This window comes from Haliotis asinina, chromosome 11, assembly GCF_037392515.1.
Source record: "Haliotis asinina isolate JCU_RB_2024 chromosome 11, JCU_Hal_asi_v2, whole genome shotgun sequence".
In the NCBI taxonomy this organism is placed as follows: Eukaryota; Metazoa; Mollusca; class Gastropoda; order Lepetellida; family Haliotidae; genus Haliotis; species Haliotis asinina.
In genome coordinates this window covers 30,288,612-30,316,021 of record NC_090290.1, presented here as the reverse complement: position 1 = coordinate 30,316,021, position 27,410 = coordinate 30,288,612, and the positions used below count along the sequence as shown (strand labels likewise).

The following is a 27,410-nucleotide window of genomic DNA, read 5'->3' as shown; positions in this document are numbered from 1 at the left end:
CCTATTTCCAAACCATAATGTATCCACTCTGACTCTTTCACGGGATTACCCTTCCTGGGGTGCCAAAGATGACTTTCACGAAACTGTGTTTGGACCCTCTAGCACTCCATCAGGAACCCTCCTCTATTATTTGAGCTGGTTTGAAAACCTGTAACCCCGATTCACCTTTCTGCCTATTTGCAAACCATGATGTATCCACTGTTACCCATTCACGGGATTACCCTTTCTGGGGTGCCATCTTTCATCTGACTACAGAGTGCAATACACCCTCAAAGTTGACGTAAGCACGATGCAATACGTTTATTATTGTTAAGGCTGTTGCTAATTAATGTGAAACTATGTTTTACGACACTATTTGGAATGTTGGTATTCCCCGAACGGAAGCGAGTTATATACAGATATTTAGCCACGAGTGTGCCTATCTATTACCAAACTCAACTTTCAAACATGGGCTGGTTACCCACAATGGCCTCATTTAGAACGCAACGTTATAGAGGAGACGTGGCGTCCTTGCATTGCTCACGACATCACCTCACCATGCCAAAGTAATATTTTCCCCTAGGTCATCGTATGAAAAATATGAGCCCCGATATTTTCGATCTCGTAGTTAATATGGCTCATGGGCCAATCTGGTAGAAATATTAATATTCATTATTCTGCTGGAGTAGATCATCCGGGTATGATTGGTGCTGTAAGTTGGAGACCCACTTGCTTTTAGCATTGTCCTTGTGATACTCCGTGGTGGGTGGGTGGCTCGGATGATGAACCATATTACACTAACCATGGCTTACACCTATGAAATTCCGCCCAAAAGCCCAAAATGTCCACTTGAAATTGACCCTATTGATACTGATCACAGACCTTCTGCATCGATTGAGTATTGGCCTCTTTTCCTTGTGATCGAGACTCCTGACAAGACACCGTAAAAGGTGAACCCCTTTGCTGTATCCAAGGGTATTGAAGTAGTACAGGAGGAGGCAGCTGAAAAATCTGATGTCGTAGTCTCCCCAGTACTGACTTTGTTTGACACTATCTTCAATTAGTATGATGTCTTTGGCTCATGAAAAGGCCTTTAATACTCAGGTTTTCACAGGCCATTTTATGTGGTGGAGGTCTGTGAGCATTTTCATGACATTTGGTTTGCTGGCCGACAACATCTCAAAGTTAATCATGGATAGTTTTACTAATATCAATCTGATCACTGTCATTGTGACTTTTGTGTATTGCTAACGTGTGTATATGTTTTTGGACATATATTTGCTTTTGAAAATAATGGAAATGACCTCCATTTTGAATTGTCTTCTCGGCAGTTACATTTACATAAAAATTAACACCGAATGTGTCCATTTACGGCCAATGTTGATACTTTTTATGTTTTTTGACACTTGTATCTTCTAGAGTGGTGACTCGGGCACAAAACAGGTGATGTCGTAGTCTCCCCAGTACTGACTTTGTTTGACACTATCTTCAATTAGTATGATGTCTTTGGCTCATGAAAAGGCCTTTAATACTCAGGTTTTCACAGGCCATTTTATGTGGTGGAGGTCTGTGAGCATTTTCATGACATTTGGTTTGCTGGCCGACAACATCTCAAAGTTAATCATGGATAGTTTAACTAATATCAATCTGATCACTGTCATTGTGACGTATGTGTATTGGTAAAGGGTGTAAAAAATTTTGACAGATATTTGCTTTTGAAAATAATGAAAATGACTATTTGATGAAATAGCAGTATCCAAAGTATTAGAAAACTATGCTTCACGATCGATAACTGACTCTAAGCTCTCGTAGTAGCTATTCAAATGGTCTGTCAGATAACTGTTAATCACTTTTGATACATTCAGAAGCTTACAATTTGTTCAGTTTATCTGCTTTGATATAGATCTCTCTCTGATGGCATACTGACTTTATTGCATTTACTCTGTGTCAGTTCAACCATTCGATGGAGAGCAGCATCTCTCGACATCAGAACACCTGAACAGGGATACGCTGACCATCACAAATGCTCTAACCATGGTCAACTGGTAAAGGAATATGATTGGCAAACATGCACTTGGTTGTTTACTTGCGCAATGTAATATTCTAGACTGTTGGATGTTGGTGGGAGCTTTTCATTTAATGTATTGTCTCATCTACAGACACCACTGGATTGTTGAGTACATACATTGAACTAAAGGTCTGTGCGATGTGATCTAGTAATGTTGATAGGCTTTTGTATTGTACGTTCTGGTTTGTAGACATTAGAATACCCCCGTGTATTGATCTATTGTTTTAACGTTGGACTTGTTTCGTGATGTGTTTCTGTGTTGGCGGTGTTTAGCAGTGCATGGCAGTGTATGGCTAAAAACAAGCACTCCTACAAGGCGATAAAGTCGTGCACATCCGATTTCCATGGACAAAAACAATTCTTCTCCAGTTCACAAGTTTCACAAACAAAACAGCAAAACAAACAAGTACAATTGGACCAGCTGTGCGGATTATGTTTTATTAATGTCATCATTCCCAACATGGAACAGTACCAAATCCTCGAACAGAAACACCAACATTGTTGTCGCAGATTGTGTGTCTAAATTGATCTTGATCAAATTTGAGATTTGAACAAGGTCAAAGGTAACTGAAGCCCGACACGTAAAACCAGAGATAAAAAACATTTTTGAGAAAAAAAACTCTGGAACCGTGTTCCCTCAACGTATGCAACGCCACCTATTCTACTGGAGGGTTTACAGTAGTAGACACGCAGAGTACATTGTCACAAAATGTCCGAACAGTAAAACATCCACATGCTGCTCCAGAAGAGACCTTGATCCACTTCTGTCCACGGAATATCTTCTCGGCAGTCGTCCTGCCTCTGGGGGACTTCAGGGTCCATTTCCGCCCCCAGGACGATGGCATCCACGCTCCTGATAATAAAGGTAAACATATTTTACATCATTTGCACTGTGTGAATAAATGCAAAATGTATGATTCCACGAGAACATATCTCAAACACAAAAATCAAGTTGTGACTTGGCAGTAGACGTCATTGTACACAAGGAGGCACTGTGTGTTTTCTTTAAAAGATCATTTGGAAAAACACAGTGGCTTCTGCTAATAAAGGTAAACAGTATTCTGTATCATAATTTATACTTCCAGCACATATTAAGACTGCATGAGTGTCGTTTTTACACTGCTTTAACCAGCATACCAGCTATATCACGGTGAGAAACAACAAATATCGGCTCCACACATCATTCAGATATTGAAAATCGAAATAGGTTTGTTTGGAGCGTCATGAGCGAACACTTTAACCATTCGGGTATTCGACGATCCCCTTACATTTAAATGCAAAGCAAATATATCGCGACGTGGAAAACAAAATTTCATCTAAGTCTTAAACTGAAATAGTGAATGCTTTACCAGCAGGTGGCCAGTACACCGACTTTCAAAGTGACCATCCGGGACTTGCTTTGCCTCGAACTACCTATTGAAGGACGGAATGGTGGGTTAACACTAAGTTATACTATCTATAGATAGCATCGTACAGGGCATGCACGAAGGGGGCCCTATCTACACTAACCCCTAATCTACCAGTCAAGTGCAGTCAGCATTGGGTCTACTGGGGGTGCTGAAAAGACTGGGGCCACAGAGTGTGCCAACCCTAAACTAGCTGGGTTGCTGTAACAACCATCCTGACTGTACAGTCAGGCCCTAGCACCGAACCTACTCCATGTACGCTCGGCAGGGGGCTACGCGGAGAGCAGACGCACAGTGGAGCCACCATGAGACAAAAGCTCATCCCATCGGACCCTCGGAAAGCCAGTGTACTAAAGTCCAGGTGGAAGGGTTTAGAGTGACACAACACCAAATCCAGAGTGTGCCAGGGTTCCTGCGTCTGAAAGGAATGAGTCATGCATAAGCATCAGTAATCACATTTCTCTCGGATGTAGATTGTATTAACAACAGCGAGTAAGTGTGGTTTTCTGCCGCTTTGGGCAATTTTCCAACGACGAGTCTCGTACGTGGGCGAGGGGCATAGTATTTAAGTGAGGACTCGAACAATGGTACTGAACATGACGTGCCAACACTTGAACAACTAGGCTACACTACAACTCCGTTTACATGCAGAAACCAGCATCAACCTTTCCCATCTATACCTAAAGGGCTGTGACTATGCTGGTCGTAAGAGGCGACTAACGGGATCGGGTGGTCAGACTCGCTAACGTTTTGGTTGAAACATGTCATCGGTTCCCATTTGCGCAGATCGATGCTCGTGTTGTTGATCACTGGATTGTCTTGTCCAGACTCGATTATTTACAGACCGTCACCTTATAGCTGAATATTGCTGAGTGCGGCGTAAAACTAAACTCACTCACTCCTAAATGACTGTATAGTATGAGAGAATTAGTGTGCACTATATATGAAGCAAATATTTTCTTCCAAAATGAGTTGAAAACACCTGCCTGTCTGGTCCTCTGTCACCCTTCCGAAGAATCCATGGTCCACGTCTATCCATGGAATATCTTCTTGGCAGTCGTCCTGCCTCTGGGGGACTTCAGGGTCCATTTCCGCCCCCAGGACGATGGCATCCACGTTCCTAATAGTGACGACAACGAATAGGTTAATGTTTCACATCACTGATACTTACTACGTAGATAATAAATATTAAAAGCATATGCTTTTTGGTCAGGAAAACGCTGTAACCTGAAACACAAGTTGTAACTTGCTCATGACGTCATTGTCAACAAGAATATATAGTATGTTGTCTTCAAACGATAGTTTGGAGAACTTGCCTTCCTGGTAGTCTGGCGGCTTTGTGGTCGTTGTCCTGCCGCCAGAAGAGACCTTGATCCACTTCTGTCCATGGAATATCTTCTCGGCAGTCGTCCTGCCTCTGGGGGACTTCAGGGTCCATTTCCGCCCCCAGGTAGATGGCATCCCTGCTCATTACAGTAAAGAGAATATAGTTTACATCGCTGGCACTTACTGTGTGCATAAATGCAACTTATATGCCTACACGTAAAATCTCAAACATGAAACTCAAGTTGTGATTTTGCAGTAGACGTCATGATAAACAAGGATGCATTGCATGTTATGGTTTATTCAAAAGATTGTTTGAAAGGAACAGTTGCATGCGTAAGCAACGGTTCTACTTAAAAAGGCAAAGAACACTTTACATAATTTATGCTTCTCACACAGATTATGACTGCATGATTTTACTTTTTACACCGCGTTCAGCAATATACTAGCTATATCACGGCGAGTAACTACAGATAGATGCTTCACACATCATTCAGATATGGGAAATCGAAATAGGTTGTTTGGAACGTCATGAGCGAACGCTTTAACCATTCGGTTATTCGACGATCCCCTTACATTTAAATGCAAAGCAAATATGTCGGGACGTGAAAAACAAAATTTAACTTAAGTTTTAAACTGAAATAGTGAATGCTTTACCAGCAGGTGGCCAGTACACTGACTTTCAAAGTGACCATCCGGGACTTGCTTTGCCTCGAACTACCTATTGAAGGACGGAATGGTGGGTTAACACTAAGTTATACTATCTATAGATAGCATCGTACAGGGCATGCACGAAGGGGGCCCTATCTACACTAACCCCTAATCTACCAGTCAAGTGCAGTCAGCATTGGGTCTACTGGGGGTGCTGAAAAGACTGGGGCCACAGAGTGTGCCAACCCTAAACTAGCTGGGTTGCTGTAACAACCATCCTGACTGTACAGTCAGGCCCTAGCACCGAACCTACTCCATGTACGCTCGGCAGGGGGCTACGCGGAGAGCAGACGCACAGTGGAGCCACCATGAGACAAAAGCTCATCCCATCGGACCCTCGGAAAGTCAGTGTACTAAAGTCCAGGTGGAAGGGTTTAGAGTGACACAACACCAAATCCAGAGTGTGCCAGGGTTCCTGCGTCTGAAAGAAATGAGTCATGCATAAGCATCAGTAATCACATTTCTCTCGGATGTAGATTGTATTAACAACAGCGAGTAAGTGTGGTTTTCTGCCGCTTTGGGCAATTTTCCAACGACGAGTCTCGTACGTGGGCGTGGGGCATAGTATTTAAGTGAGGACTCGAACAATGGTACTGAACATGACGTGCCAACACTTGAACAACTAGGCTACACTACAACTCCGTTTACATGCAGAAACCAGTATCAACCTTTCCCATCTATTCCTAAATGGCTGTGACTATGCTGGTCGTAAGAGGCGACTAACGGGATCGGGTGGTCAGACTCGCTGACTTCTTGGTTGAAACATGTCATCGGTTCCCATTTGCGCAGATCGATGCTCGTGTTGTTGATCACTGGATTGTCTTGTCCAGACTCGATTATTTACAGACCGTCACCTTATAGCTGAATATTGCTGAGTGCGGCGTAAAACTAAACTCACTCACTCCTAAATGGCTGTATAGTATGAGAGAATTAGTGTGCACTATATATGAAGCAAATATTTTCTTCCAAATGGAGTTGAAAACACCTGCCTGTCTGGTCCTCTGTCACCCTTCCGAAGAATCCATGGTCCACGTCTATCCATGGAATATCTTCTTGGCAGTCGTCCTGCCTCTGGGGGACTTCAGGGTCCATTTCCGCCCCCAGGACGATGGCATCCACGTTCCTAATAGTGACGACAACGAATAGGTTAATTTTTCACATCACTGATACTTACTACGTAGATAATAAATATTAAAAGCATATGCTTTTTGGTCAGGAAAACGCTGTAACCTGAAACACAAGTTGTAACTTGCTCATGACGTCATTGTCAACAAGAATATATAGTATGTTGTCTTCAAACGATAGTTTGGAGAACTTGCCTCCCTGGTAGTCTGGCGGCTTTGTGGTCGTTGTCCTGCCGCCAGAAGAGACCTTGATCCACCTCTGTCCACGGAATATCTTCTCGGCAGTCGTCCTGCCTCTGGGGGACTTCAGGGTCCATTTCCGCCCCCAGGTAGATGGCATCCCTGCTCATTACAGTAAAGAGAATATAGTTTACATCGCTGGCACTTACTGTGTGCATAAATGCAACTTATATGCCTACACGTAAAATCTCAAACATGAAACTCAAGTTGTGATTTTGCAGTAGACGTCATGATAAACAAGGATGCATTGCATGTTATGGTTTATTCAAAAGATTGTTTGAAAGGAACAGTTGCATGCGTAAGCAACGGTTCTACTTAAAAAGGCAAAGAACACTTTACATAATTTATGCTTCTCACACAGATTATGACTGCATGAGTGTCCTTTTACACCGCGTTCAGCAATGTACTAGCTATATCACGGCGAGAAACAACAAATAGATGCTTCACACATCATTCAGATATAGGAAATCGAAATAGGTTGTTTGGAACGTCATGAGCGAACGCTTTAACCATTCGGTTATTCGACGATCCCCTTACATTTAAATGCAAAGCAAATATGTCGGGACGTGAAAAACAAAATTTAACTTAAGTTTTAAACTGAAATAGTGAATGCTTTACCAGCAGGTGGCCAGTACACTGACTTTCAAAGTGACCATCCGGGACTTGCTTTGCCTCGAACTACCTATTGAAGGACGGAATGGTGGGTTAACACTAAGTTATACTATCTATAGATAGCATCGTACAGGGCATGCACGAAGGGGGCCCTATCTACACTAACCCCTAATCTACCAGTCAAGTGCAGTCAGCATTGGGTCTACTGGGGGTGCTGAAAAGACTGGGGCCACAGAGTGTGCCAACCCTAAACTAGCTGGGTTGCTGTAACAACCATCCTGACTGTACAGTCAGGCCCTAGCACCGAACCTACTCCATGTACGCTCGGCAGGGGGCTACGCGGAGAGCAGACGCACAGTGGAGCCACCATGAGACAAAAGCTCATCCCATCGGACCCTCGGAAAGCCAGTGTACTAAAGTCCAGGTGGAAGGGTTTAGAGTGACACAACACCAAATCCAGAGTGTGCCAGGGTTCCTGCGTCTGAAAGAAATGAGTCATGCATAAGCATCAGTAATCACATTTCTCGCGGATGTAGATTGCATTAACAACAGCGAGTAAGTGTGGTTTTCTGCCGCTTTGGGCAATATTCCAACGACTTGCCTCATAAGTGGGCGTGGGACATAATATTTAGTGAGGACTCGAACAATGGTACTGAACATGACGTGTCAACACTTGAACAACTAGGCTACACTACCACTCCGTTTACATGCAGAAACCAGTATCAACCTTTCCCATCTATACCTAAAGGGCTGTGTACTATGAGAGAATGAGTGTGCCCTTTATATTAACAAAAACCACGAAGATACATATTTTCTTCCAAATAGATATGGAAACACCTACCTGTATGGTCCTCTGTCGCCCTTCCGAAGAATCCTTGAAGTCGTCCTACCTCTACAGGATTTCAAGACTTTCTGTCCCCACGACGAATATTTCACGTCACTATAGGTGGGTGCTCAAACTCCAAGCGGGCTTCAGTCGCTCGCTTCGGGTCGCTCGCTTACGCAACCTAATCCCAGTCGCCGAACCCGAAACAAAGGATTAGAGCTATTGACAGCACCTCAATCACAAGTGTTTGCACGGAGGCATGTTTTCTTATTTAGCGTGAGCCAAGTAAGACCTGGTAATATTCATTATTGAAAGAAAACGAAACAAAATTTTCTTTCATTAATTACAGATGTATTTATGTAAGACATTATAGCTAAAACATAATCAACGGCTAATACAATACAGGTATAACCCATTGTAAATTTAAAATTACAAGTTAAACCCAAAGTGACATAGGGGTATGGAACATTCAATGTAAATGAATTAAAACAAACTGTCGTCCGTGGGTGGGAATGTTGTAAATTGTGATGTGCTTATCACTGCTCATCGCTTTCGTGATTATAGTCCGTTTGCCGTGAAAGCGTACCGATGAATGTCTCTTTAAACAAAAACGTACATCGAATTAAATGAAATAACGATGGCACATTTCTTATAATTTTATACCTTGCCAATTGAACATTTAATTCCCAGAAGTTTATTCAACTTAAGATGAAAGTTGTTAAACAAACGATCGTAATTTCAAATCACTTTCTTTGTTTCTATTACAGGGGGTTTGGGGTGCACATTAAATAAAACGTCGAGAAATTGGGTTGGTCTAAGTTAACGCTCATCGCGTACCGCACGTGCACTTGTTTCACTGTTCTAACTGCTGCGCTTACCTCCTTGCAATACAAACCAGTAATCACGATTTGAATCTATAATCGTTTGTTAAACAACTTCTATCCTAAGTTGAATAAAATTCTAAGACTTAAATTTTCAGTTGCAAGATAAAATGACGTGGATTCGAAATATTAATTTCACTGGTAATTAGTCTGGTTTAAGTTTTGTTTAAAGTAAAAAAAATCATCTCAGCATCGTACACCACAATACATGTAAATGAGACACCACCATCACATTCATTAATGCATGGCGCACCACCGCCGGCATTACATGGGACACTAAAACATCCACCAATGCATGGCGCACAACCACCGGCATACATGAGTACACCACGATATACAACAATGCATGGCACACCGCCAGCCTCATACAAGAGGCATAACCATCACATCCACCAATGAATGGCACACCACCGCTGATATACATGACTACACCCCAACATCCACCAATGCATGGTGCACCACCACAGGCTTACATGACACATAACCATCACTTCCACCAATGCATGGCACACCACCACTGACATACACCACTACACCACAACATCCACCAATGCATGGCACACCGCCACTGGTATACATGAGCACACCACAACATCCATCAATGCATGGCGCACCGACACCGGCATACATGAGTACACCATAACATCCATTAATGCATGGAGCACCACCACATGCATACATGAGACAAAACCATCACATCCACTAATGGATGGCACACCCCCACCGACATGGGGCACCTCCACCGGTATACATGAGTACATCACAACATCCACGAATGCATTTTGCACCGCCACCGACATACATGAGTACACCACCATCACATCCACCAATGCATGGCACACCACTAGCCTCATACAAGAGACATAACCATCACATCCACCAATGCATGGCACACCGGCACTGACATACATGAGTACACCACAACATCCACCAATGCATGGTGCACCACCACCGGCATACATGAGTACACCATAACATCCACCAATGCATGGTGCACCGACACCGGCATACATGAGTACACAACAACATCCACCAATGCATGGGGCACCGCCAGCATCATACAAGAGACATAACCATCACATCCACCAATGAATGGCACACCGCCACCGGCATACATGAGTACACCACAACATCCACCAATACAAGCACACCGCCACTGGTATACATGAGTACACCATAACATCCACCAATGCATGGCGCACCACCACATGCATACATGGGACAAAACCATCACATTCACCAATGCATGGCACACCGCCACTGACATACACCACTACACCACAACATCCACCAATGAATGGCACACCGCCACTTGTATACATGAGCACACCACAACATCCACCAATGCATTTTGCACCGCCACCGGCATCCATGAGTACACCACAACATCCACCAATGCATGGCACACCGCCACCGACATACATGAGTACACCACCATCACATCCACCAATGCATGGCGCACCTCTAGCCTCATAAAAGAGACATAACCATCACGTCCACCAATGAATGGCACACCACCAATGACATACATGAGTACACCACGACATCCACCAATCCATGGCGCACCGCCACTGGCATACATGAGTACACCATAACATCCACCAATGCATGGTGCACCACCAGCCTCATACAAGAGACATAACCATCACGTCCACCAATGAAGGCACATCACCACTGACATACACCACTACACCACAACATCCACCAATGAATGGCACACCGCCACTGGTATACATGAGCACACCACAACATCGACGAATGCATTTTGCACCGCCACCGGCATACATGAGTACACCATAACATCCATCAATGCATGGCACACCGCCACTGACATACATGAGTACACCACCATCACATCCACCAATACATGGAGCACCACTAGCCTCATACAAGAGACATAACCATCACATCCACCAATGAATGGCACCCCACCACTGATATACATGACTACACCACAACATCCACCAATGCATTGGGCACCGCCAGAGGCATACATGAGACATAACCATCACATCCACCAATGCATGGCACACCGGCACAGACATACATGAGTACACCACAACATCCACCAATGCATGGTGCACCACCACCGGCATACATGAGTACACCATAACATCCACCAATGCATGGTGCATCACCAACAACCAGCTCAAATGATAGAGGAGGGTTCCTGGTGGAGTGCTAGAGGATCCAAACACAGTTTCGTGAAAGTCAACTATGGCACCCCAGGATGGGTAATCACTTGAAAGGGTAATAGTGCATGCATCATGGTTTGGAAATAGGTAAAAATATGAATCGGAGCTACAGCTCTCAAAACCAGCTCAAATGATAGAGGAGGGTTCCTGACGGAGTGCTAGAGGGTCCAAACACAGTTTCGTGAAAGTCAACTTTGGCACCCCAGGAAGGGTAATTCCGTGAAAGGGTCATAGGGGATACATCATGGTTTGGAAATAGGTGAAAATGTGAATGGGAGATAGAGCCCTTAAAACCAGCTCAAATGATAGAGGAGGGTTCCTGATGGAGTGCTAGAGCGTACAAACACAGTTTTGTGAAAGTCAACTTTGGCACCCCAGCAAGGGTAATCCCGTGAAAGGGTAATAGTGGACACATCATGGTTTTGAAATAGGTAAAAATGTGAATCGGAGGTACAGTTCTAGAAACCAGCTCAAATGATAGAGGAGGGTTCCTGACGGAGTACTAGAAGGTCCAAACACAGTTTCGTGAAAGTCAACTTTGGCACAAGTAGTATAGGGAATGATAGTCCGAAAACACTTTTCAAAAACCCCTCTAAAAAGCCTCATTTACTAAATGAGGCTTTGGTGGGACCCTTAGCTCTTGATACTATTGCCCCTACTACAAAGCCACGCCATCACGTTTACCGTGACTTGGCAGGCGGTAACACTGTGCCGTACGGTACGATCAATAATTCTTCTCTTACAAACCCCCTACCCGGCCCACCCCTCAAGTAGTACATATCCACTTTATCTATGTTGTAAGTTTTGACTGACCATATAGGATCGGTGGCTCGCTTACGGCTATGTTATGTTTATATCGATGAAACAGTTTAACGTGAACCGCCTACGATCTCTTTGGTGTTCATAATAAAGGCTTGCTGGGCTTTTTGTATTCCCTGTGCTATGTACTTTTTTTTCTCGTCCTCGCTGATAGCAGACTTACGAGACTTAGATCGAATATCTTGTTTCATTCCGTTATATTTTTTGAGTTCAGAGAGGATTGAACTAAACTCCTCTTCTGATATCTTACTGTCAGAGAGTGCCGTGGAAATTCGCTCACACACTGTGTTCAGCTTTGCTTCGGCCAGAACCCTGATCTCGTCGTGTTTCAATGCCTTACGATTAAGTCTGCGTGATACTAACTTAAGCGCCAACCCTACCAACCCTGTCACCCCAGCCGTTATTTCAATACCTAACACTATAGGTGCAGCCACGATGGTGGTTAACAACCCAACACCTGCCGCCCCTAGTCCCATGCTGGTTGCCATAAGGGTAGTGTCAGCCCCATCCACGATATTGAAAGCTCTATTATATTTTTTACATAGTGCTTTCCGCGTGTCACGGTCTTGTTCTAGTTGACGTTTTACATCACATAACTGCCTCAAACGGAACCCATCTACGGTTTCTAACGTCTTAGCTACTTCCTCTACGACTGGGTACAGACCCATCCTATAATATATATTTTGAAAGATATTTTAATTGGGGTTCAGTTAAAAATCTATCAATGTATTTGAAGCCTATAAGTTCTAGACTACTAGTCAGGGCAATAGGTGAGAGGCTAATAAAATATCCTATTCTAATAAAAACCCCACTGGGGTTTATTAAGTGGTTTATAGGACCCGTGGTATCCTGTTGTATAACAATACGACAATATTGGTTTCTTGTGTAACCCCAGCGTATTGACACCCCGGGTAAAATTTGGTGTACTATTGGGGGGTCTTCATCGAATGAATCCTTAAAGAAGACTTCTATGATGAGTGTGAAAGGGGGGGTTATTATTTCAGGATTACTAAATGTTAATTTATTTTCGAAGAAAGTTGATAACCCATTTTTGTCGTAACCATCAGATTGTCTGGGTCCTAATCCCCTCTCCGGAATGAAATCCCCGGCCCAGATACCGTTGTTCCTAATCTTAGTGATCCAATTATTTTCGTCTATTGTGATATAAGGTGAGGTGGGTGTTAAGTTGATCAGCCATTTAGGTTTTGTAAAATCTGGTAACGGCACCGGTCTGTACACGTTGTCTTTGAAGTGTAGGATGTATAATTCATCTTCCTCACCAGGCTGATCGAATCCCTCCGTATCTCCCAGGTCGTTAAGTGTAGTGTTGGGATGATGACTGGTCATTATTATACTATTATGATATAATTTCCAACTGGTTTTCTGATAATAATTCAGGGGTTAACTTAATACCCATGAAGTGTATGTTGTCAGGCAGGAAGATATTGATTAGTGATATCTTGTTTTCTACGATCACGTTGACCCCCTGCAGACTGGTCTTGGAGTCGACACCAACCCGCACGTAAACGTTGCAAACTTGATACTGGTGTCGTTTCACCCACCCGAGTTTGATCCCCTTCACGATCTCAACATCATTCACCGATGGTTCCCCTAGGTAGACTTTGATGAACAGTGTTGAGTTTGCCGGTAGACTCTCTAGTATCTTGACCACGCCTTCGAATTCAGACACCAACTGCAATTTCACGTTTTGTATGGCTGGTTTACTCGATAGCATGTGGGCTGCTATAGTGTTGACTGGGCTGACGACTATGCTACGCCTCTGAGTTGGGACGTAAGCCACGAGCAGGGTTCCATTGTTTACGACTTTGTTTAGGTGGTTGTCTTTGTTATCCGTGAACACGTAAGGGGAGACGAGTCTAATATTGAGAAACCATTTGTTATCGGGTAACAACACCCACTTGTCATCTTCGGTGAAGACGAGCATATATGGTTTGTTTTTGACGACGGTAGTGCTCTCAACATCGTCTAAGTCGAACAGTTTACCTCCGAATGATGGGTATATTCTCCAGTTGTCATCACCGGTGTTGACGAGGGCGTACTTAGTGTTGGCTGTTGCTCCTGTGGTATCTATCATATCACTTAGGGCTCCACCGGAGGGGATTTCAACACGTTTGTAAATGTTGTTTTTTTAGTTGCAAGGCATACGATTTACCATCTACTCCGGGAGCGTCGAAACCGCGTGTGTCTCCGAGGTCGGAGATCCCGATATTGACGCATTTTTTCACTCCGGGCCCTTGTGCGCTGGTCATGTTACATGAAGTGTTAAGCTGAGGTATCCTATATTTACAGGATTATGATTTATATCTAACACCGATATTGTCAGTTCAGGTATGTTACCCTGGGTTAATCTCTTATACTGCCGTGGTGAAAATGACTCGGTTCTACCGTCGTTGAATTTCTCAGTTTTCACCGGCACTGCTCTCAGTATAGTGGAAGGGTGGCCTCCTTGAATGTTATACGTTGTGCTCACCTGACCGAGATGAATGTATAGCTCTCGGTACGGTACTAGTTCGGGTAACTTCGTGCCTGTGACGGTTGTTGTTGGTTTTATCTCGTCAGGAGACATACCGAGTATCCTCGCTAATGGTCGGCCGAGCCTCAAGGAGGTTCTTCCGTTGTTGATTAACACCACTGTGCCGTTTGAGTCGTTCATCTTGAGTTCGGCTCCCAGGGGTTTGAAGACCTCGTCGTTTAGCGAGCACACGCTGTAGTAGCCGTCAGTTATTTGACTGCGAGTTCCACTGACGAACAGCTTATTGTTGCTGATATTAATGTTAGTCCATTGCGGTAGGTAGGTGATATCACAGAGTGCGACTTCGAGTTGACCTGACGTGTTATCGATCGCGTGCGTCAGCTGAACGGCCTCACCGCTAGTTATTCCTGGAAGTGTTATGTACATATTATAATATATAAATTATAAATTATAATATGGATTTAGCACACTTGAAAATCGTGGTGAATGCAGATGGTACTGGGTTTAAAACAACCTTTATTGATATCTTTGAAAAGTATGTCGTGTCCGTTAATAACGCGCAGGCGGTGGTAAACTGGAATCAAAACCCAATGCAGTTTTGGCAGAACCAACTCAACTTTGCTGTGTGGTGTGCGACGACAGGGTCGGGTGTGACACCAGACTATGGTATAGACGAACTGAGTAAGGCGGTTGTTTTGTTTCATATTTATTATCAAACGAGACGAATATTGAAGGAAATAAGTGCTCCTCTTCCCCAAGATAAAGCGTGGAGTATGACGAATAACCCCTATGATAGACGCGCTTATGAACGTATTTGTGGGGAGTTTGAGATTCCAACGAATAAAGACTTTCGCCTTCCTGGTGTGAACCATGGTCTCGGTATAGTTCTCGTGTACTTCTACAGGTCCGGAAAATATTATGCCGGTTCTAAAGATGGTTCATACAACCCAAACCGGCATACATTTACAGGCCCCACAACGAATGAAAAGATCCATGTCAGCTGTATAAAACAAACCAGTCCTGATGCAGCCACAGCCTGGACTAAAATGATCTCAAAAACATCGAAAGGATTCACTCGTGCTGGTACAATACGCTTGAACGACTCGATTCGAACGTACGTGTGGGCGCTGTTGGGTGCGCAGTCGATGACGCGTTCTAACATCCTCGGTAAGGGAACTGCTTACGACGCTCAGACACAATTCGTTTCCAACGTTGATGATGCTATCAATTCACCAGTTGATCTCCCGAGGGCCATCGAACGCTACCAAAACGTGTTAGAATACGCCAGATCGAAAGTCAATTACGTGTTCGGCGTGGGGTTGTACATGGCTCCGAGTGATATGCAACTGAGAATAAAAAAAGTGGTGGGTTATAACAACGAAATAGTCATAGCCACGAAGGATCAAAAGTTGGGTATCAACCCCGATATTAACACCCCACATATCCCACACACCCAACCACGTGAAACGGGTATAATTGCGCCACCACCGGAGCCTAAAGTTCATGTGGAGGTACCCCCGGGGGGTGTGGGGGTTTCCACCACCTATCAGCAGCATATTAATAATAAAACGGCCCTGGTGGTTGGTGGGGTAACTTTGGGACTTATTTGGTTAAAGATTTCTTAGCCGCTACGTACACCAGACCCACCACGGCGATGATGGCTGCCCACAGGTTTTGACTGAGCCACATGGCAGTTTTAGATAGAGCGCTCAACAACCACGAGACGATGCTACCCAGTATGCCGGGAAGGGCTTCGGCGGCTTTACCAGCCAGTTTAGCTAGGCCTTCCCCGAGTTTTTTAATCCAGTCTTTAACACCACCACCACCACCGCCTGGGGTAACTCCCCCGCCGGCACTTGGGGGTGTGGGGGCACCCCCCACCAGTGACACCACCAGGGTTGATATGATTAAACCCAATGCAGTCAGAATGCTGGCGATGGTGATCCCTTGCTCCCGGAATAATATCCGAATCCTGTTGGCTAAAGTTGTATCTTCGTTCAGTATTCTATCGATTGTTTCCTGAATGCGACTGATCTGGGATCGAAGATGTTCACGATTCGAGGAAGCGGCTTCCAATCGTGTACGTCTCTCGTCTTCTAAATCGCGTAGTCGTTCATTGATACGACGCTTCATATCATCGTCGTCAGTTTCGGTGAGTTTGGTTTTTTCCCTAGCGATGTGCTCGTCGATTTCGTTCAGTTTCCCCATGTTGTTCACGAGTTCTCCACGCACGCGTTTCACGGCTTCGTCTAAGCCGCGCAGTTCCCTTACCGGAAAGTCAAATCCCGGTAACGGTTTGTCCCAGTAGGTGCTCAACAGTTTTTCTATGCTGTCCGAGGCTTCTGTAGCACGCTGTGGCGTCATTTCATCTATAGTGGTGAGGTGGGATCTGGTAGCTTGCAGATCTTCTTTAACGGTCTTAGGTATTACACCACCGTAATCAGTCATGTTTAGATGTTCACGGATAAATTCAGCACCACCATTGCGGCTGGCTAGAGTTGACAAGGCCAGTGGTTTTTTATTGATCTTGTTAAAGAGGTCAACCCCTGGGGCAGACTTAAGACGTAGAACACCCTTTGTATCAACAAAAAAATTCTTATGGTATATACCCTGTGGTTCAACGTAGTTTTTATCTCTTCTTAAACTTTTGTAATAATCATTTACCGTTGTTTCCAAGAGTTCTTGGCTCAATGGTGAACTAGTAAATGAGGTCTCCTGCTCATCATTGAATGCCTGGGCACTAGCGCCCCGCATATCATCCATAGGTATGTCTTCATCCATTAGTATTTAAATATATTTTATTTATATATAACAATGTACGGTAGAAAATTAGATCCTTTCAGAAAATTGAGAGAGCCATTAGGTGCCAGAGCCGTGCGCCAGTCGGTGACCATCACCAACAATCCCAGCAAGATAGACCAGAACCAAACTCTGCTGGTTAGATTTCCAAACCTTGGTGAGAATGACCTCATTGTACCAGGCACTGTTCGACTGGCGTTCAATATCACGTTGACCTCCGACAACGACAAACGCGAGCTAGTGCGGAACGTGGGTCGAGCTATCATCAAGAAAACGACCGTCAAGATAAGCGGTAACGAGGTACTGAGCATCGATGACAGCGACGTGTTTCACTGCTACAAGGATCTCTGGAAAAGCGAGAGAGAACGAGTCAATGATGTGTACCAGGGTATCAGCAAATCAACCCGGGCGCGCATAGGATACGTCTTCACGACAGACCAGCAAGACAAGCTATCGGACGGTGAAAAGGCTATCGCTCTAGCATACGGGAATCGATTCTGCGTGCCGCTCGACTTCGAGTTGCTCACGGGACACGCGCCGTTTTACCAGGCCGCGCTGGGTGATAGGCTAGAATACGAGCTCACGTTTAACGACTATAGCAAAGTAGTGCGTACGCCGAACGGTGATGAGGCCAGTTATGCCATAGACAACATCTCTCTGGAGTTCGACATGGTCACTAGCCCGGAGCTGGCCAGGCAGGTTCGAAGTCAGTACTCTGGGAAGATGGCTATACTGTACGATCGCGTACTGAGGCATAGATCAGTCGTGCGAGATAAGAGCGACACTGTGTGGAATATCAACCTGAACGTGCCGGCGCGATCGATGAAAGGTATCCTGGTCGTCCCCGTGGAGGATTACGATCCATTCCGGAGGGACAGCGAGAAGTTTTTCAACCCCGAGATTGAAAAGGTGGAAGTTACCATCGAGGGCGTGCCCAACCAGCTGTTCAGTCATGGTATGAGGCCACACCAGCAGTGGGATGAGATAAAAAAGCTACCAGTGGGGGATTATATAACAAAGGACCTGGACCTAGGCTCCGTGCAGATCGGTGAATACCTGACCACCAAGTACGCCCTATGGTTGGACATGCGATCCACGGATGATGATAAACTGCACGGTAGCGGACGCCGTATAGATAACGGCAGCGAAGGGATAACCATCCAGATTAATAAGAAGGCTCAAACCGCTGGTAAGTTGAAATTATATCTGTACGTTATTATGGACGCGCAACTTAATATAGACAATGGGAGATTTGTGCAAGCCATCTACTAGTGGGGGTCTCCCACAACTACCCACTGACCCACACTGCGCTATCATATGCGGGCAGACTGGCTGTGGGAAGACCGTTTTCGTGTTGGATATGTTGGAGGGTTACTACAAGGATGTGTTCGATAACATCGTTATCATGTGCCCTACTCTGAGCATGAATAAAACGTACGCGCGACCTTGGGTGATGACGGACCCGGACGTACACAAAATCGACCCTGGAACACGCCTGCAGGACTGGTTGAAAGCTCTTCACGAGAAATTTAAAGGGGAACCGACGCTGTTTATACTGGACGACTGCAGCGCTAATCGCGAGATAACAAAAAAGAGAGACATGCTATCGTACCTGGCCTTCTCCGGCCGGCATGCAAATCACAGCGTCTGGGTGCTAACGCAGAAGTTCAACTCGGTGTTGAAAGACCTCAGGGAGCAGACGCGATGGGTGGCCTTATTTCACTGCAAGGACAGGGATTCGTTCGAGGAGTGTTTGAGAGAGAACGATGTGATGAGTAAATTAGAACGGGAACGGGTGAAGAAACAGCTCGCTGAAACTAAACACGCTAAGCTCGTTCTAAAGACCGACCAACCAGTAGCATATATAGTTTGCTAAGCAAAGCTAAGTAAAAGCTAAGCAAAGCTAAGCAAATGCTAAGCATAGCTATGATATTTGAAGTATTTGTCGTGTGCAACTTAACCTTCATTTCTCTGTGTTTTGTTTGTATCGGGTATTATATAGTTAAAACTAAATCTTACTTGTTATATTATAAGATGGAGTGTGAGGAATTGCTCGAACAATTGTCGCCCGCAGGCCCCACTGATGACAAGCGAGAGAAACTGGTGGCGTTGGCTGTTGGCGGCAAAGCCAAACATTACTTTGGAGACTACACCCCGGATAAAATTCACAAAATGTCAGCCGAAGAAATCGATAAGCTGTACGCTAGATACGAGTCCCGGCTCGGAGCAGAAATGACAAAGACAATAGGATCGGCTATGACCCAGATATACACCGGTATTGTATCACAATTCCTTCCCATTCCACCAGAGCGCCGACTTTACCTGTGGGAAGACCTCGAGAAAGACCCTTTTATCGAACACGCCGTGAGCTCTATCAGCTGCGGGCTGTACCACAAATATGGTATGTTGTTGGCTCCAGTGACGGCGGCGATTATCACGGCAAAACATTGTCAATTTGAGAGAAAGAATAATAATAATAGTATAGATGGATGCTGCACAGGAAACAGTGAGTCCCGAGGTGACGGTGGAGACCCCTTCACAGGAACCAGTGACCCCAGTGGAGGTACCTCCAACAGTAACCAGGCAGAAGAATCCTAAGAGAGTAGCTGCCGGTAAAAAACGGTGGTGTAACCAACATAAAGTGACCAACCCAACCCGACTGTTGTTGGCTGTAGGCGTAACTGCTGCCGTGGTTATAACATGGTTATATACACGTGATGGAAACCCTCACCGTGAGGTGGTACCTGAGGTGGTAACCCCCACTGTGGGGGGTACCCCCACCGTCGACCCGCATATCATGTTATAATTTTAATATTTTATATCATATACATAATGTCTGAGGGGAAAACATTCGTCAACGACGCATACCACGCCACAGTGGTAGCCAGTCTAGCAGTAGGGTACGCTCGGTTGACTAAAATGGTGCTTAAACAACCAACTATCAAGCTAGATTTCAACCTGCAGGATATGGGTATGCTCATAATGAACCTTGGTATGGCGATGGCCACAAAAGACATCCTAGTAAAACAAGGGATCATACCTGATAATATAATGAAATAAATATAGGGATGGCCACGATAGCTATGATGGTCGGTGGGGCGTTAGTGAATGCCCTGGCATTTTCCGGGAGTAATTTCCTCTTCTCTAAACTACGAGATGATCACGCGGCTGAAATACAGGAAGAAAGGAAGCGACACGATCTCGCTACTGAGAAATTACAAAGAGCACAGGCTGAGTACGCTAAAAAACGCCTCCAGAGGATCGATTTTATTAACGAACAACTCACGCGTGAAAACCATGCCGTTCAAACATTCAACGATGTCGATGAAGCAATGAAAGAATACTATCTACTAACTGGTAAACAATTGGAACCGCTCAATAAACCCACACTCGCTCAGTACTACACACCATCCAAGGGACAAATGAATCGTGAACTGGGCTTCATAGTGTTGGGTATAGCAGCTACTGCGTTGGTTGCTAAGCAATTAAACTAAAATACCTATATAAGTAAACATGAGACCCGCTCCATACCGATGCGAATATATACTTATGGGGAAGACCGAGGCCTGTGGTAGGAAATGCAGGAATCAGGGGTTCTGTTGTTTCCATATGGGAAGTCCTAACTACACGTGTTCTGTGTGTGGTATCGGGGTTAAAGGGCACTACTGTTTATGTAAAGCTCACGGAGCGAACGTAGTCAGACATCAACTCATATACGAGAATAAAAAAGGCTACATAAAAGAACGTAGGCGACTGCTCAAGATAGACTCCAATTAGAGATTATACACACCTACGTATAGCTATGTCTGTGGAAAACATATTCAAATATGAACTGGCCTTATGGGGCAGCTTCAGATTTAAGATAATAGTGGACGTGGTATGGATTAAAGAGGGTGTTAAGTATACTCGCCCCTTCGAATGGGAGCGGGATATCGCGTCTCAATACCATATAGAACGTTTTTCGAGTATAAGTGAATACAAGGAATACTATACCCAAGGCGAGTACTGGATTGAAACAGCCACACTATATATTTTACCAGGTACGTGGGGTGATTTGACAGAATGTCTAGAATTGTACCCGGCCACCAGAAAATATTTTTTAAGAGTTACCTCCCCTTTACTGCCGACCAATTAGACATTGATTCTCTTAGGTGTAAACACTATGGCTACTGTGCGCGAGCTCAAGCGGGCCGCAAAGCAGAGAGGTGTTATCGGGTATTCTAGAATGCGGAAGCCAGCATTGTTGAGATTACTAGGTTTAGAAGTCCCTCCTACGGTAAAACAGTTAAAAGCTCAAGCGAAACAGCTTGGATACACGGGTTATTCAAAACTGGGGAAAGCCGGGTTAACCACATTGTTATCACATGCCCCAGTAGCACGTCCAACTGTAAAACAACTGAAAGCCGAGGCACACGATTTGGGTTTAGGCGGGTATTCTCGTATGAGAAAACCACAGCTTGTAGAATTATTACGACAGAATAGAGCTATTGACCTACAGTTTGTGCGCACTGAGCACGCCGTAGGCAATTATTTGAGAGGTTGGCGCATGCACATTGATAGAAACATAGACATTACAGATATTAAGCCTCTGATAGCTGATAAGGTCAACCAGGAACTAAATAATCTAGGAAGTATCAAGTTTCAGATCACAGTGAAAATGTCGCTCGATAAGCAGGTTGGGAGTACCACTGAGTATGTTCAACCTTACTTCCGAGGCAAACAAGAGGTCGTCACACATGCAGAGACCATTGACGCATCAATCGATAATAGTTTTCAGCAGATACGAGAATACCTAGAACGCTACACGCACATGGGGTCCGGGTGGGCTGTAGATAAAATCGATAACGTCTATCTAGATATAGCTAACTACGTGCCGTTCAGAGGTGGGTCATACCTAGCCTTGCCTCCCTACTATAAGAACAAACAAGCCATAGTAAACGTTAAGAATAGAGGAAACGATTGCTTGAGGTTATCTATCAGGTCAGCCTTATTTCCAGCTGCCACTAATCCGAACAGGCCTTCTAATTATCCACAGGACGATGGGCTCAACTGGGATGGTATAGATGAACCCACCCCAATATCCCAGATCACTAAAGTAGAAAAACAGAATAATCTGGCTATAAATGTCTTTGGGCACGAAGGTAACACAACAATAGTACACAGGGTCAGCCCGGTGAAGGATTGTCAAGTTATTAATTTATTCATGATTCAAAAAGGTGAAAAGTATCACTACACGTGGATAAAACATCTCAGCCGGTTGTTGCACGACCAGTCGAAACACGTTGGGGAAAAACACTTTTGTGTACGATGCCTACACTGTTTCAGTCGGGCCGATTTATTAGAATCCCACCTGGAGGATTGCCAAGGTGTTGGGCAGACGGCCATACGAGTCGACATGCCTAAGGAAGGTGAAAATATCCTAAAATTCGACAATCACAAGAACCAAATGTCTGTGCCTTATATAATATACGCCGACTTCGAAGCCTTGGTGGTAGGGGAATCATCCCCCAGTGGGAGTTTCACACACAAAACACAAGAGCATAAAGCCTGTTCGTTTGGATACATTGTTGTCCGTTGTGACGGGGAAACGAAAGCTCCGGTAGTGTATAGAGGTCCTGACGCGGCTGAAAGGTTTCTAAAGTGCTTGCAGGAGGAAGAAAAAATTATTAGGAATACATTGTATAGAATCGCTCCCATGCGTATGACCAGAGCCGACAAGATAGCTCACACCAGTAGCACTAACTGTCATGTGTGCGACTCGCCGCTTAACGGTGATTCGGTGAGAGATCACTGCCACATAACTGGTAAGTATAGAGGTGCCGCTCACAGCGCGTGCAACCTCAAGCTTAAAATCAACCCTAAGACAATAAACATCCCCGTTGTCTTTCACAACTTGAGAGGGTACGACTCACACTTGATCATGCAGGCCATCGCGAAAATTGATGGTAATATATCGTGTATCCCCAACAACATGGAGAGATACATCTCCTTCAGCTTAAACGGACTTAGGTTCATTGACTCGTTTCAATTCCTCCTGTCGTCACTCGACAGTCTGGTCAAGGCCAACAATACCTTCCCTATCACAGATCGATACACAGACGCCGAGACTAGACACCTGCTCATGAGGAAGGGTGTGTACCCCTATGAGTACATGGATAGCTGGGCTAAGTTCACAGAGACCAGACTACCTCCTATCGACTGCTTTTATAGCAAGCTGAATGAGGCGTCCGTCTCACGAGACGATTACTCGCACGCGATTAACGTATGGAATAAACTGGGTTGTAAGAACCTTGGCGATTATCATGACCTGTACTTGAGGACAGATGTACTGCTGTTAGCCGACGTGTTCGAGACGTTTCGGCAAACATGTGTAAAGCAGTATAAACTCGACCCCGCATGGTATTACACCAGCCCAGGTCTGTCGTGGGACGCCTTGCTTAAAAAGACAGGAGTTAATTTAGAATTGCTCACAGATTACGACATGCACCTATTCATTGAGAAAGGCTTGCGAGGTGGGATTTCCATGGTATCCAAACGATACGCGAAAGCAAATAATCAATACGTGAAAGGTTACGATCCTAACAAACCAACCAATCACATTCTCTACCTCGACGCAAATAACCTGTACGGCTGGGCCATGAGCCAGTATCTACCTACAGGAGGATTCGAATGGGTACCAAACGTTGAAGTTATGAGCATTGCACCAGATTCGAACAAAGGGTATATCCTCGAAGTTGACTTAGAGTATCCCAAGGCATTACACGCATCGCACAACAGCTATCCCCTTGCACCCGAACGTATGAGGGTTAACCCAGACTGGATGTCTGAGTACCAACATAACTTGTCAGGTGGTCGTGTGGCGGACGTTGAGAAACTCGTGCCTAACTTAATGAATAAGACCAAGTACATAGTTCACTATCGCAACCTACAGCTGTACCTGTCATTGGGTATGAGGCTGACCAAAATACACAGGGTGCTCATGTTCGACCAGAGCCCATGGATGGAGCCCTACATCAGAATGAACACAGACCTACGAAAAAAAGCCACCAGTGATTTTGAGAAAAATCTCTACAAACTCATGAACAACTCGGTGTTTGGTAAGACTATGGAAAACCTGAGGAAACGCGTAACCGTGAAACTGGTTAGATCTAGTGAGGAAGACAAGCTCAGGAAATTGATAGCCAGTCCGGCATTCAACCGTAATAAAATATTCACAGACGACCTAGTTGCCATACACATGAAGAAAAGCCACATAAAATTCAACCGACCTGTTTACGTTGGGATGAGTATCCTCGATTTATCCAAACACCTGATGTACGACTTTTACTACAACGAGCTCAAGAAACAGTACGGCGACAGGTGCGAAGTGCTGTACACTGACACGGATTCCCTGCTGATGAAGATTCGAACCGAGGACGTGTACGAGGACATGAAAAAACACATCGATTTATACGACACCAGCGACTATCCTAAGACCCATACTATACACAGCACGGTAAATAAAAAGGTCCTAGGTAAGATGAAGGACGAGTGTGCTGGCACGCCAATAGCTGAGTACATAGGTTTGAGGCCTAAGATGTACTCCATATTGAAAGCCGACAATAGTGAGATCCGAAAAGCTAAAGGGGTTAAGAAGTATGTGGTGAAACAACACATCAAACACGCCAGATTCAAGGAAGCCCTGTTCAAGACCCGTACCTTTAGGCATAAGATGAACACGCTTAGAAGTGATGGACATAAGATATACGGACTGACTATAAACAAGACGTCCCTATCGCCTATGGACACGAAACGTTGGATAGCTATTGATGGTATAAACACATACGCGTATGGACATGAAAAAATTTGAGGCTATTTATTACAGCCCGCGTGGATATTGGAAAGGAGCTAGCGCAGTAGATAAGCTATCTAAAATGGCACGAGTATCACCAGAGAAAGCCAAAGCGTGGCTTGAAAAACAAGCCCTGTGGCAGATCTATTTGCCGGCGCCACGCTACGTACCTAGAAGGAGTTTCGGAATTAACATACCTAATAGCATTCACCAGGCAGACCTACTGTTCCTACCTCATGATAAGAGGTACAAGTATGCCTTAACCGTAGTGGACGTAGCCAGTCGTTACAAGGAAGCCGAACCCTTGACCACGAAAGATTCGGCCAAAATAGCCAAAGGATTAGAACGCATATACAAACGCAGCCCGCTGACTTGGCCAACAGAGCTGCAAGTTGATCCCGGACGGGAGTTCATGGGTGCCGTGTCACAACTGCTAGCCAAACACGATACGAAGGTCAGGCGTGGCACGGCTGGAGCCCATCGCAGCCAAGCTATAGTTGAGAGATTTAATAGGACTTTGGCTGAGCGCTTGTTCGGCCATCAGTATGCTAGGGAGATGACCACCCCTGGAAAACGATCGACCGAATGGGTCACGACGTTACCCGAGGTGGTGTCGGCAATCAACCATGAAGTCACCCGTCTCACCGGTAAGAAACCGGCAGACGCTATCAAACTAAAATCAATAGTTGCAGAGTCGGCCGCTCCATTGCGTGGGAAGGAGAAACAGATACCGGATAGGGCCCTAGTGAGGTATCTGTACCAGCCTGGGGAACACGAGGGTGATAGCCGTAAGCGAGCCACCGATCCTATATGGTCAGTCAAAACTTACAACATAGATAAAGTGGATATGAAAGCCGACGAACCTAACTTATACTACTTGAGGGATGGGCCGGGTAGGGGGTTTGTAAGAGAAGAATTATTGATCGTACCGTACGGCACAGTGTTACCGCCTGCCAAGTCACGGTAAACGTGATGGCGTGGCTTTGTGGTAGGGGCAATAGTATCAAGAGCTAAGGGTCCCACCAAAGCCTCATTTAGTAAATGAGGCTTTTTAGAGGGGTTTTTGAAAAGTGTTTTCGGACTATCATTCCCTATACTACTGCACACCAGGAAGGGTAATCATGTGAAAGGGTCATAGGGGATACATCATGGTTTGGAAATAGGTAAAAATGTGAATCGGAGCTACAGGTTTTAAAACCAGCTCAAATGACAGAGGAGGGTTCCTGATGGAGTGCTAGAGGGTCCAAACACAGTTTCGTGAAAGTCAACTTTGGCACCCCAAGAAGGGTAATCCCGTGAAAGTATAATAGTGGATACATCATGGTTTGGAAATAGGTAAAAATGTGAATCGGAGCTACAGGTTTTAAAACCAGCTCAAATGATAGAGGAGGGTTCCTGATCGAGTGCTAGAGGGTCAAAACACAGTTTTGTGAAAGTCAACTTTGGCACCCCAGGGAGGGTTATCCCTTGAAAGGGTAATAGTGGATACATCATGGTTGGGAAATAGGTAAAAATGTGAATCGGAGCCACAGCTCTAAAAACACCACCTACAATGATAGAGGAGGGTTCCTGGTGGAGTGCTAGATGTTTAAAACACAGTTTCGTGAAAGTCAACTTTGGCACCCCAGGAAGGGTAATCCCGTGAGAGGGAAATAGGGGATACATCAAGATTTGGAAATAGGTGCTAATTTGACTCTGAGCTAGAGTTCTATAAACCAGCTCAAATGATAGAGGAGGGTTCCTGATGAAGTGCTAGAGGGTCCAAACACAGTTTCGTGAAAGTCAACTTTGGCACACCAGGAAGGGTAATCACGTGAAAGGGTCATAGGGGATACATCATGGTTTGGAAATAGGTAAAAAGGTGAATCGGAGCTACAGGTTTTAAAACCAGCTCAAATGACAGAGGAGGGTTCCTGATGGAGTGCTAGAGAGTCCAAACACAGTTTCGTGAAAGTCAACTTTGGCACCCCAAGAAGGGTAATACCGTGAAAGGGTCATAGGGGATACATCATGGTTTGGAAATAGGTAAAAATGTGAATCGGAGCCACAGGTTTTAAAACCAGCTCAAATGATAGAGGAGGGTTCCTGATGGAGTGCTAGAG

The 27,410-nt window shown here is 44.9% G+C and overlaps 1 protein-coding gene across 2 annotated transcripts; it reads right to left on the bottom strand.

Annotated features, from left to right (window-relative positions):
• Nucleotides 1-2,459: 2,459 nt before the first annotated feature.
• Nucleotides 2,460-21,571, bottom strand: LOC137256575 (uncharacterized). 2 transcript variants are annotated; one of them, XM_067794442.1, is made up of 7 exons: nt 21,388-21,571; nt 8,305-8,470; nt 5,434-5,908; nt 4,770-4,916; nt 4,440-4,573; nt 3,397-3,871; nt 2,460-2,900 (listed from the first exon to the last, which is right to left on the bottom strand). In XM_067794442.1, the coding sequence occupies exons 3-6, from the start codon at nt 5,469-5,471 to the stop codon at nt 3,825-3,827; spliced, it is 366 nt and encodes a 121-aa protein (XP_067650543.1). In that variant the 5' UTR covers nt 5,472-5,908; nt 8,305-8,470; nt 21,388-21,571; the 3' UTR covers nt 2,460-2,900; nt 3,397-3,824. The 2 variants fall into 2 exon arrangements, with proteins under 2 accessions (XP_067650543.1, XP_067650544.1); XM_067794443.1 differs by lacking the exons at nt 5,434-5,908; nt 21,388-21,571 and adding an exon at nt 7,470-7,944 and having other exon boundaries at nt 8,305-8,434.
• Nucleotides 21,572-27,410: the final 5,839 nt, after the last annotated feature.

What these genes read in the sequence shown, in the direction of transcription:
- LOC137256575 (XM_067794442.1), bottom strand. Translation starts at nt 5,471, where the DNA reads ATGGTCACTTTGAAAGTCAGTGTACTGGCCACCTGCTG. An exon ending in AGTGTACTGGCCACCTGCTG is followed by an intron (nt 4,917 to 5,433) that starts GTAAAGCATTCA and finishes TGTAATGAGCAG; the next exon opens with GGATGCCATCTACCTGGGGG. An exon ending in GGTGACAGAGGACCAGACAG is followed by an intron (nt 3,872 to 4,439) that starts GCAGGTGTTTTC and finishes CATTCCTTTCAG; the next exon opens with ACGCAGGAACCCTGGCACAC.